General features: G+C 41.0%; 1 protein-coding gene across 2 annotated transcripts in view; it reads left to right on the forward strand.

Moving 5' to 3' along the window:
* Positions 1 to 12,891, forward strand: part of wwp2 (WW domain containing E3 ubiquitin protein ligase 2) — a 240,278-nt gene that overhangs the window by 129,700 nt on the left and 97,687 nt on the right. For both annotated transcript variants that reach the window (XM_078544500.1, XM_078544501.1), the window contains exons 7-8: positions 4,722 to 4,864; positions 8,914 to 9,145. In XM_078544500.1, coding sequence (XP_078400626.1) covers positions 4,722 to 4,864; positions 8,914 to 9,145 — 375 coding nt within the window. The remainder of the gene's footprint in view (positions 1 to 4,721; positions 4,865 to 8,913; positions 9,146 to 12,891) is intronic.

Raw genomic sequence — 12,891 nt, forward strand, 5'->3', positions numbered from 1 at the left:
CCCTCTCTCAAACTGCTGCCATCTTAAAAACATTGCCAACAAAAAAGAAGCAGCATACTGTAGACAGAGCTGAGTAATCCCACAACCAACAGATCAGATCAAAGTTCTGCAGTCCTGCCACATCCAGTCATGAATAATGGTTGACAATTAAATAACTAACTGGAGGAAATCCACAATCATGACGGGGGAGCCCGGTACTTGAGTGCATAAGACAAGGCTGAAACATTTGTAACCACCTTCAGCCAGAAGTGCCGAGTGGATGATCCATCTCAGTCTCCTCCTGAAGAGCCTACCATCACAGACGCTAGTCCTCAGCCAATTTGATTTGCTCCATGTGATATGGCCAAAGGCACTTACTACAGCAAAGGCTATGGGTCCTGGGAATATCCCGCCTGTAGTACTGAAGACTTGTGCACCAGAACTAGCTGCACCCCTAGCCAAGCTATTTCAATACATTAGCTACATTACTGGCATCTACCTGACAATGTAAAATATTGCCAAGGTATGTCCTGCCATGAAAAGCAGGACAAATCCAAACTGGCCAATTACTGTTCTAGCAGCCTACTGTCAATCATTGACAACGCGATGGAATCATTAACAGAGCTATCAAGTAGCACTTAGTCAGTATTAACCTACCCACCAATATTCAGTTTGGATTCTGCCAGGACCACTTAGCTTCAGACCTCATTACAGCTTTGGTCCAAACAAGTGGACAAAAGGGCTGAATTCCAGAGATGAGGTGAGAGTGACCACCCTTGACATCAAGGCAATATTTGACAGTGTGTGGCATCAAGGAGCCCAAGTAAAATTTAAGTCAATGGGAATAAGAGGAAATACTCACCATTGGCTTGATTCACACCTAACCCAAAAGAAAATAATTATGTTCGATGGAGGCCATCATCTCAGCCCCAGGACATCGGTGCAGGACAGTGTCCTTGGCCCAAACATCATCAACTGCTTCATTAATGCCTTTCCTTCGATCATAAGGTCAGAAGTGTGAATGCCCACTGATTGCACAGTGTACAGTTCCATTCGCAGCGCCTTAGATAAGGAAGCAGTCTGAGTCTGTCTGCAGCAAGACCTCTCAATGTGGTGGGGGGTAACCATTGACCAAAAACTTAACTGGACCAGCCACACAAAATACGGTAACTACAAAAGCACATCAGAAGTTGGGAATTCTGTAGCAAGTATCTCACCTTACTCCCCAAGGCACAAATCTGGATTGTGATGGAATTCTCCCCAGTTGCCAGAATGAGTGCAGCTCCAACAACACTCAAGAAACCCAACAGCCAGGGCACAACTTGATTGGCATCCCATCCATCACCATAAACACCCATTCCCTCCAACACTGATGCACAGTGGCAGCAGTGTGTACCGTCTACAAGATATACTGCAGCAACTCACCAAACCTCCTTTGATACATCTTCCAAACCCACGACCTCCGTGACCTGGAAGAAGGGCAGCAATGGGTAGGGAACACCACCACTTTCAAGACCACCTCCAAGTCTCACCCATCCTTGGAATTATATCACCGTTCTTCACTGTTGCTGGATCAATATCTTGGAATTCCCCCCCTAACAACACTGTGGGTGTGCCTACACCACATAGACTGCAGGGATTCAAGAAAGCATCTCACCACCATCTTCTCAAGGGTAATTAGGAATGAGTAGTAAATGCTGGCCTCACCAGCGATGCTCACGTGCCATGAGGAAACAGAGAAAAAAATGTATTGCTTCCAGGTTATTGGGGCTTTGTACTTCATGGATACCTGCTCCTGCTCCTTCAACCACGAATTTGGAAGGCTTGCTTTACCCCTGCTGGTTCAGGACTTTTCCGTTCCTTGCTCCTTGCAGATGTCCAGTGGTGTATCCAAATACCTTGGATATTTTCCAGCCATATTCTCTTTAATTGCAGTCCCGGCACCTGCTGCAGCCACAGTGCACCTCCCCTTTAAGAAGTATAGGCTACCTGTAGGCATGCAAGTTAGTTTTAAATGAGCACTTGTTATATTGTTTCCCCCCTTGCTGATGCAGCCATGAACAATGCAGCTAGCATTGGCTGGAAGCAGAGATCTTTCAAGTGATCTTGCAGAACAAAGTTGGCGTGCTACCTGCATTGTAATGAACAGGCACAGGCTAGTCACTTAGTATGATCCCTAAGCTAATTTTCATGGGGCTGTTCAATTTAACCTCTATATTTTGCTGTGATTTGGCGGTAAATCTGCTTGCTGACCGCCTTGGTTTGTTCTTCTGCTAGCAAACAGTTGGTTAGACAATACAAGTTTCTTCTCATTACTGGATGTTAACGAAAGCTTTGTTTGTGGGGCTTTTCACCTTCTTCCAATACAGGTAAAAGCAAATTGGGTGAGTTTTTGTCATACAATTACAATAAAAGTCAGTGCAACACCAAATTGTAAAACAAAACCTTTCAGTTCAAAGCATTTTTGAATAATTTCTAACTATTTAAATTGTATTTTCCGTAAAGGAAAATTACGTTCATAATGTGTTGAAACCTTTTCTTAATGTGGCTTTGGATATATGCTGATGTGCTTCTACACAAATTGTATACTTTTGGCATCCCAATTATACTAACAAGTGCCTGAGACATATCTTAGAGTTGTGGAATGTCCACAGTTACTGACTGGTGAAAAGCATTAAAATTAGGTCTGTTGGATGTTGGGGGGACAATATTCAAGAAAAAACAAAATATTAATAATAACCTTTCTTGTCTGACAAAAAATGTAATCAAACTGTCTCTGCAAGTATAACAAGGGAAGCATGAATTAAAGTATCCAAAAAATTAGTCACATTATATGTTGAAGTATACGTGTAGGATGGATTTATGATGCAATGTGACGATTCACTAAAATAATTGCATCACAGCATGATAGAACATGGGTTTCCTCGACAGTTTGCTTAACAGTAAATTCAAGGTGTCTTGTGCATTGGTCATGGAAGAAAAGTCTGCAAGTGCGCTTCTGCTGGCAGAAGCGTGAGAGCATGTCACTTACCAACCTTCCTCAGTTGTTGATGTGAGAATACCTAATGAGATTTAAAATTAAAATCAAGTTAAAATCAAAGAACAAAAAGATTTGCATAGGATGAAACAACACAGAAGGAAGTCATTTAGCTCATTGTGCCCGTGTTTTATTGACGCAGAAGAGCCCGTAAGCAATCAAATAGTTTCTAATTGGTGACTTCTATATAGCTTGAAACATTTACAATTGTGTCCTTTTGTTTAATTGAGCATGACCATTTAATAACATGAGAAGTGACTGTAATACATAATAATTAACTTATCTTTATTTTGAGGTCACAATCTGTAGAATGGAAAATTGTTGAAATGTTTCTCACTGTATTATCAGAATTATCTAATATCTCCATTAGATTTATGAATCTTAAATTATTCTGTCTGGCATTTAATGACTAAATTCTTTGAAGGGAAGGAAACTATTGCTTTACTTTAATCAGCTCACTAAGTCCCCACAGGAGTGCAGGATTGGAATTCCTGCCAAAATTAACTTAAATTAAAATGAGTTTTCTCTTATCGAGAATCTGAAAACTAAGACTTATTCCAGACTGGTGTGAAGACCTGTTTTGATAGTTTGCCAGCATTTCTGTCCACCACTTATGTTTTATGTTTTTTTTAACCTTCTCACGCTGGATAATTTGGCCTCTGGTTTATAGATTAATCATATAAGTGAATCTTAGCTCCTTGTGATCTTGAGGTACAGTATCACATCAGATGTTAACTATCAAGTGAATTTATTGAACAATAGAAGAGTAATTAAATGACTAACATTAACATAAATATATATACTTGCAGTTGATATGCAAATCAACTTCAAGAGCAATAAATAGCCACAATCTAAATGCAAAGCTGTTATGATATATACAGTATTTGTTTCTTTGTGTAGTCTCTCCCTTTCCAATTGAAGGAGGTAAGCAGGTTTAACCTACCTTTATAAAGGTTCCAACTGCCTTGACTCAACCCAACTTGTTGAACAAAGTTCAGCTCATGAAATATCCCCTGACAATTTTGCTGTAACTTCTTGAATTTAAATAGCTGACAGCCACATTCGAAAGTGCCTACCAGCCATACAGATAACTGAGCAGATCACATAGCATGGAGTGGGTCGGCTCCTTCTTCAAACTTTAGAGACAACCATCACTCAGCATTGGAATCAGGAAGAGCTGCGGACATAATTTTGACTGCAACTATTCTTAAAGTGCTTACCTCTGATGTTAAAGTTAAAGCAACACCTGCAAGAACCTCATTTTCATTTAGTTTATGTTGCAGTGTATAAAAGTAGAGATAGCAGTTGTACATTTGATTTGAAAATGTATAGACAGTGAGCAAATGCTGTTACAAGATGTTTTCAGTGAAAAGTTGTGCCACAAGCTGGTAGGTTGCGAGTCCTACTCTTAAATATCTGGTGACTATTGAGCATTGCTTATGCCTTCACCTGATGAAGACATTCTACTCAAGGTCAACTCAGTGACAATTGGCAGAGTGCTGCAGCTTAGCATGGGAAAACTAGGAAGAAGGAAGATGCCTGAATGGAAAAGGATACTCTATCATCTTACAACTTTTCTTTTGTTTGTGGGCTTAACAATACTAGCCTGAGGAAAGTTCCAAAGTGACAAATTAAAGAACTTAGAAATACATGAAGACTGATAAACCATTTAAGGAATTTAATTGTCTTCTGTTTCTCTCCTCAGATCACACAGACAGAATGGTGGGGTTGCACGAGAGTCCGTCATTAATGGAGATAACACAGCAAATGGGGTCCTTGATAGTGCCAAAAGTAAACAGAAAAATGCATCCAAGATACCTTCATACTCAGCAAGTTCTAGTGGAATAGGCAAGTACTAATAAAGTTAATTGAGTTTTAAACCTTATGTAGACTGTGCAGATAACTTTCCCAATTGCAACTTTTTTTGAAAGGAAATAATTTTCTTTTTTAAATAAAGACATATTTCATGTCATCTACCCTTTATTCTTGATATCTTTCTTGAAAGTAGAATAGGCTTCTTATAGGCAAAAGGTTATATTTTTCTTATGACCAAATTTTAAACTATTTACCTATTGGTTAATTTTAATGACTTACCCACTAAATGAATTTCTTGTTTTTCTTGGAACTATATCCATCCATTGTACTTTGCAAAAAATGTTAACATATTTATGGAATTTCTGAAGACTTGTTACAGAAAGTAGTTTTGGATGGGGTCCGAAAGAAAATCCAGAAAGTTTTTTGTTTTGAATCATCAGAAGAAGGAAACTTCAGCATTCTGTTGAATGCTCTTTTTGAGGCTATGATACTCATTGATATTTGCTAGAATATCATTTTGGGATGGAAAATGGGAAGCCCATTGGAAAACAATGACCAATCAGTTCTTTAAGGAGATGAAAGGTGATGTGTAACTGTATGACTATTACCATTAGTTTACCACCTAAATGTAACTGAAAAATGTTTTATCCTATTTTGACCAACATCTATGTGAGCTGATTCCCATTAGGCAATTAGACTTTTCAGAATGGGGTATTGGGAACAGCCCACGTGTTCCTTTACTTTACCAATATACTTCAAGTTCAAAAAAATATAATTAAACTATAATCAAGCATATTGTAGATTAATTTTTAAAATGGATGCAGTAGAAACTAATGTTGGTCAACTTTATGTCCAATAATTTGATTTGCATTGATAGACTGAAAGCATTTGATTTTTACTAGACTTGATAAGGGCTGTTTATGCAAACTTTTTATTTTCTTCCAAAAATGGACTTTCTTGAAATAACATTTGAAGCCATAAACTCTGTTATGTCACTTAGGTAAGTCAAAATGCTATTTTAGATTTTGTCTACTATCTGCCTTGTTGGGAAATAAAGTGGTGGACTTTATGTAAAAGAAAAAGATTTAACAATATTAAAGTGACCTGGGCTGTGTGGAAGATGAACTGAAAGCGCAAATAGAAATCAATAAGTATGACTTGATAGCCACTACACCGATATGGCAACAGGATGACATAGATTGGGACCTGAATATTGAAAGGTATGTGACATTTAGGAAGGACAAGAAGTTAGGAAAAGGTGGAGGGGTGGTTCTGTTAATTAATGATGGTATTAGCACATTAGAGAGGGATGATCTAAGTTCAGGAAACCAGGATGTAAAAGCGGTTTGCATTGAGATGAGGAATGATAAAGGCAAGAAGTCACTTGTGGGAGTGCTTTACAGTCCTCATAATTGTAACTGCACAGTAGGACTGAGTATAAAAGAAGAGATAATGGGAACTTGCCAGAAAGGTACAGAAATAATCCTGGGGGATTTTAATCTACATATGGACTGGAAAAATCAGATGGGCAAAGGTAGCGTAGATGAAGAGTTCATAGAATGTTTTTGGGATAGCTTCTTAGAACAGCACATTCTGGAGCCAACCTGAGAGCAGGCTATACTAGACCTGGTATTGAGCAACAAGATAGGATTAGTTGATAACCTCCTAGGAAAGGCATCCTGAGGTAGCAGCGATCATAATATGATTGAATTTTACATTCATTTTGAGGGAGAAATTAGTGCATCCAAGACCAGTATTTTAAACTTAAATAAGGACAATTATGAGGGCATGAAAGCAGAGCTAGCTAAAGTGAACTGGCAAAAGAGGTTAAGGGATATGTCAATAGTAGTTCAGTGGCAGACATTTAAAGGGATATTTCAGAATACACAGAATATATACATTCCAATGAGAGAGGAAAATTCCAAGGAGAGGGCCCACCATCCGTGGTTAACTAAAAAAGTTAAAGATAGTATCAAACTTAAAGAAAAAGCAAATAATTACGCAAAGTTGGGGGACAGGTCAGAAGATTGGAAAGAATAGAAAGAACAGCAAAAATTGACAAAAAGGAGAGAAAAATTAGAGTAAGAGAGAAAGCTAGTTAGTAATATAAAGAACGGATAGTAAGAGTTTCTATAGATATTTAAGTAAAAAAAGACTTAACAGAGTGCGTGTTGGTCCTATAGAGAATGTGTCTGGGAAATTGATAATGGAAAGTAAGGAGGTGGCGGATGAATTAAACAGGTATTTTGCTTCAGTCTTCACTTTAGAGGACACAAGTAATATCCTGGAAATAGCTGTAAATCAGGAAATGGAAGGGAGAGAGGAACTCCGGAAAATTACAATCACCATGGAAGTGGTATTGAGTAAATGGCTCGGGCTTCAGGTGACAAATCCCCAGGGACAGATGGACTTCACCCTAAGGCCTTTAAAGAAGTGACTAGTGAGATAGTTGATGTACTGGTTTTAACTTTCCAAAATTCAGGGAAGTTTCCATTAGATTGGAAAATAGCAAATATAACTCCTTTATTCACAAAGGGAGGGGGACAGAAAGCAGGAAACTATAGGCCAGTTAGCCTAACATATGTCATAGGGAAAATTTTAGAAGCTAATATTAAAGATATTATAGCAGGGCACCTAGAAAAATACAAGGCAATCAGGCAAAGTCAACATGGTTTTGTAAAAGGGAAATCATGTTTAACCAATTTGTTGGAGTTCTTTGAAGGAGTCACCTGTGCTGTGGATAAGGGGGGAACCGGTGAATATAACATACTTAGATTTCCAGAAGGCATTTGATAAAATGCCACATCAAAGGTTATTGCAGAATATAAAAGCTCATGGTCCAGTGGGTAGGTAACATATTGGCATGGATAGAAGATTGGTTAGCTAACAGAAAGCAGAGAGTTGGCATAAATGGGTCTTTTCCAGCTGGCTGGATGTGACGAATGGTGTGCCACAGGGATAAGTGTTGGGGCCTCAACATTTTACAATTTATGTAAATGACTTGGATAAAGGAATTGAAGGAATGGTGGCTAAATTTGCTGATGACAGAAAGATAGATAGGAATGTAAATTGTGAAGAGGTTGTAAGGAGGCTACAAAGTGACATAGGTTAAGTGAGTGGGCAAAGATCTGGCAAATGGAGTATAATGTGGGCAAATGTGAAATCATTCATTTTGACAGGAAGAATAAAAAGGGAACTTATCTAAATGGTGGGAGAGTACAGAGCTCTGAGATTCGGAGGGATCTGGTATCCTAGTGCATGAATCACAAAAGGTTAGTATGCAGGTACAGCAAGTAATTAGGAAAGCTAACAGAGCGTTATCATTTATTGTGAGGGGAATTGATTACAAAAGTAGAGAGGTTAAGCTTCAGTTATAGAGGGCACTGGTGAAACCACATCTATTTAAAGAAAGATGTACATGTGTTGGAAGCAGTTCAGAGAAGGTTTACCAGACTAATACCAGGAATGGGTGGGTTGTCTTATGAGGAGAGGCTGGTCAGGTTAGGCTTGTGTCCACTGGAATTTAAAAGATAAGAGGCGACTTAATTGAAACCTTTAAGATCCTGATGAGTCTTGACAGGGTGGATGTGGAGAGGATGTTTCGTCTTGTGGGACAATCTAGAACTAGGGGCCACTGTTTAAAAATAAGGGGTCGCTTATTTAAGACAGAGATGAAGAGAATTTTTTTCTCTGAGGGTTGTGAGTCTTTGGAACTCTCTTCCAGGAAAGGCAGTGGAAGCAGAACCTTTGAATATTTTTAAGGCAGAGCTAGATAGATTCTTGATTAACAAGGGGGGGTGAAAGGTTATCAGGGATAGGCAGGGATGTGGGGTTGAGGTTGCATTCAGATCAGCCATGATTTTATTGAATGGTGGAACAGACTTGAAGGGCTGAGTGCCCATTACTACTCCTGCTCCTGGTTCGTATGTTCGTATGTCCCCAGAGCTTTAGATTACTTGTCCAGTAATATCACCACTACACCTCTGTCTCCCCCGTTTATCATAGCATTACCTCCAACAGTTCACTCTAAGGTTTTTTTTTGAACAATCATCCAATGTGAGTTTATTTTCATATAATTTCAGCAAATGGAGAGACTGCTTCAAATGAAAGTGACAATGACAACTGCAGTAATGACTTAAACCCTGCCGCTCCCCCAGCTGTAACACTTCCCTCAGCTTCAGACACCAGCCCTTCGACCGCTGGCACCGTAAGTTCCACCAATTCATCTGCAGTCGGAGAGACATCAGAAGCAGCTCCTAACTTGACAGAACAGCCTCAGACATCAGCCCAAAACCTGGAAGCACTGCCTCCTGGGTAAGGATGTAGGAAAGTTTTTTTTTATTAAGCCAGCTTTCACACTTTACCATTCACTGGGAAATAAACAACCTGTCTATTAATAGGCTTGGTCAGTGAATGGAAAAATGTCAGCAGTCATGTTATACTTAGCCAATGGGTGATAAAAGTACTGCAGTATTACTCAGAGGATATGAGGAATTTTAACCAGTTAGATGGTGAATACTGCATTGTACTGTAACAGAGCAGTATGTCTCCTGAGTGAACAGTTTGAAGCAACAGTTCTTTCCCTTTGCTAATTTGGTACTTCACTTTTTTAATACATTAAACTTTTGAAAAATTGATTCTCGGGATGTGAGCTTCACCTGCAAGTCCGTCATTTATTACCCATCCCTAGTTGCTCTGAGAGGGTAGTCGTGGTTTTCTCGAACTGCTGCTGTGTAAGGATTTAATAAAACTGAGTGACTTGCTGAGCCACTTTGGAGGAGAGTTGAGAATCAACCACATTGGTGTGAGATTAGAGTCACCTATAAACTAGACTAGGTAAGGATGCAGGTCCCTTTTCCTGAAGGATATTTGTGAAAAAATTCTGACAATACAACAGCTTCATGGTCTTTTACTGATACCCAGTTTTTACTTACAGATATAAAACATTGATTTGTATAAGTTCCTCAAAGTATTACCAGCAATATTCCAGAGCAGAAAAGTGTATATTTTTTAATTCCAACCTTTTATTTTTTGTTATTCCATAAATTTAAACAGTTCCCTTTAGCTAGAAAGGTGGAGTGGTCTGGGTTTCAGACTTCGCAGTAGCTTGTATAAAGAAGTCTTTTATAAGCGCACAAATGGTAAAAAGGTAGTCAAAAGAAGTGTGAGGCCGATTTGGAATCATAAAGGAGATCTTGTTATGGAGGCTGAGACCAGGACTGACGTACTAAACAAGTCTTTTGCGTCTGCCTTCACCAGGGAAGATGTGCTGCAAATGTCACAGTAAAGGAGCAGGCAGAAAGGAGAAATTTGATAGGATTAAAAAAGGTAAAAAGATGCTTAAAAAGGTTGGCAGACCTCGAAATAGAAATGTCATCTGGTATGGATAGGATGTATCCTAGGTTGCTGAGGGATGTAAGGGTGGAAATTGAAGATGCTTTGGCCACAATCTTACACTCCCACATCTAAGGAAGAATGGTTCAGTGGATTTTAAAAAAATTCATTCATGAAGCGCTGGCTGGGCCAGCATTTATTGCCCATCCCTAGTTGCCCTTGAGAAGGTGGTGGTGAGCTGCCTTCTTGAACCGCTGCAGTCCATGTGGTGTGGGTACACCCACAGTGCTGTTAGGGAGGGAGTTCCAGGATTTTGACCCAGCGACAGTGAAGGAATGGCAACATATTTCCAAGTCAGGATTGTGAGTGACTTGAAGGGGAACTTCTAGGTAGTGATTTTCCCATCTATCTGCTGCCCTTGTCCTCCTAGATGGTAGTGGTTGTGGGTTTGGAAGGTGCTGTCGAAGGAGCCTCGGTGAATTCCTGCAGTGCATCTTGTAGATGGTACACACTGCTGCCACTGTGCGTCAGTGGTGGAGGCAATGAAAGTTTGTGGATGTGGTGCCAATCAAGCGGGCTGCTTTGTCCTGGATAGTTTCAGGCTTCTTGAGTGTTGTGAAAGCTGCACTCATCCAGGCAAGTGAGGAGTATTCCATCACACTCCTGACATGTGCCTTGTAGATGGTGGACAGGCTTTGATGAATCAGGAGGTGGGTTACTCGACACACTATCCCTGGCCTCTGACCTGCTCTTGTAGCCACAGTATTTATATGGCTAGGCCAGTTCAGTTTCTGGTCAATGGTAACCCCTAGGATGTTGATAGTGGGGAATTCAGTGATGGTAATGCCATTGAAAATCAAGGGGCGATGGTTGGATTCTGCCTTGTTGGAGATGGTCATTGGCCTTACTCTCGTGTGGTGCAAATGTTACTTGCTACTTGTCAGCCCAAGCCTGGATGTTGTCCAGGTCTTGCTGCATTTCGACACAGACTGCTTCAGTATCTGAGGAGCCGTGATTGGTGCTGAACATTGTGCAATCATCAGCGAACATCCCCACTTCTGACCTTATGATGGAAGGAAGGTCATTGATGAAGCAGCTGAAGATGGTTGGGCCGAGGACACTACCCTGAGGAACCCTTGCAATGATGTCCTGGAGCTGAGATGACTGACCTCCAACAACCACAGCCATCTTCCTTTGTGCTAGGTATGACTCCAACCAGTGGAGAGTTTTCACCCTGATTCTCATTGACTTCAGTTTTGCTCGGGCTCCTTGATTCCACACTCGTTCAACCGCTACCTTGATGTCAAGGGCAGTCACTCTCACCTCAGCTCGGGAGTTCAGCTCTTTTGTCCATGTTTGAACCAAGTCTGTAATGAGGTCAGGAGCTGAGTAGCCCTAGCGGAACCCAAACTGAGCATCAATGAACAAGTTATTGCTAAGCAAGTGCTGCTTGATAGCATTGTTGATGATCCCTTCCATTACTTTACTGATGATGGAGAGTAGACTGATGGGGTAGTAACTAGACAGTTTGGATTTGTCCTGCTTTTTTTGTACAGGACATACCTGGGCAATTTTCCACATGGCCGGGTAGATGCCAGTGTTGTATCTGTACTGGAACAGCCAGGCAAGTTCTGGAGCACAAATCTTCAGTGCTGTTGCCGGAATATTGCCAGGGCCCATAGCCTTTGCAGTATCCAGTGCCTTGAGCCATTTCTTGATATCACGTGGAGTGAATCAAATTGGCTGAAGACTGACATCTGTGATGCTGGGGACCTCCAGAGGAGGCCGAGATGGTTTATCCACCTGGCACTTCTGGCTGAAGATTCTAGCAAATGCTTTAGCCTTATCTTTTCCACTGCTGTGCTGGGCTTCCCTACCATTGAGGATGGGGATTTTTGTGGAGACTCCTCCTCCAGTGAGCTGTTTAATTGTCCACCACCATTCACGACTGAATGTGGCAGGACTGCAGAGCTTAGATCTGATCCATTGGTTGTGGGATCACTTAGCTCTGTCTCTCTCTTGCTGCTTATGCTGTTTGGTATGCAAGTAGTCCTGTGTTATAGCTTCACCAGGTTGACACCTCATTTCTAGCTATGTCTGGTGCTGTTCCTGGCATGCCCTCCTGCACTCTTCATGGGACCAGGATTGATCCCCTGGCTTGATGGTAATGGCAGAGTGGGGGATATGCCCGGCCATGAGGTTATAGATTGCGTTAGAGTACAATTCTGCTGCTGCTGATGGCCCACAGCGCTTCATGGATGCCCATTCTTGAGTTGCCAGATCTGTTTGAAATCTATCCCATTTAGCACAGTGGTTGTGCCACACAACACGATGAAGGATATCCTCCATGTGAAGGCAGGACTTCGTCTCCATGGCGACTGTGCGGTGGTCACCCCTACTGATACTGTCATGGACAGATGTATTTGCAGCAGGCAGGTTGGTGACAATGAGGTCAAATATGTTTTTCCCTCTTGGTTCCTTCACCATCTGCTGCAGACCCAGTCTAGCAGCTATGTCCTTTAGCATTCGGCCAGTTCAGTCTGCAGTAGTGCTACTGAGCCACTCTTGGTGATGGACATTGAAGTCCCCCACCCAGAGTACATTCTGTACCCTTGCCACCCTCAGTGCTTCCTCCAAGTGGTGTTCAACATGGAGAAGCACTGATTCATCAGCTGAGGGGGGATGGTATGTGGTAATCAGCAGGAGGTTTAACTGAAGACAGCACA

The sequence above is a fragment of the Cetorhinus maximus genome, chromosome 6 (assembly GCF_964194155.1).
Source record: "Cetorhinus maximus chromosome 6, sCetMax3.hap1.1, whole genome shotgun sequence".
NCBI classification, from domain to species: domain Eukaryota; kingdom Metazoa; phylum Chordata; class Chondrichthyes; order Lamniformes; family Cetorhinidae; genus Cetorhinus; species Cetorhinus maximus.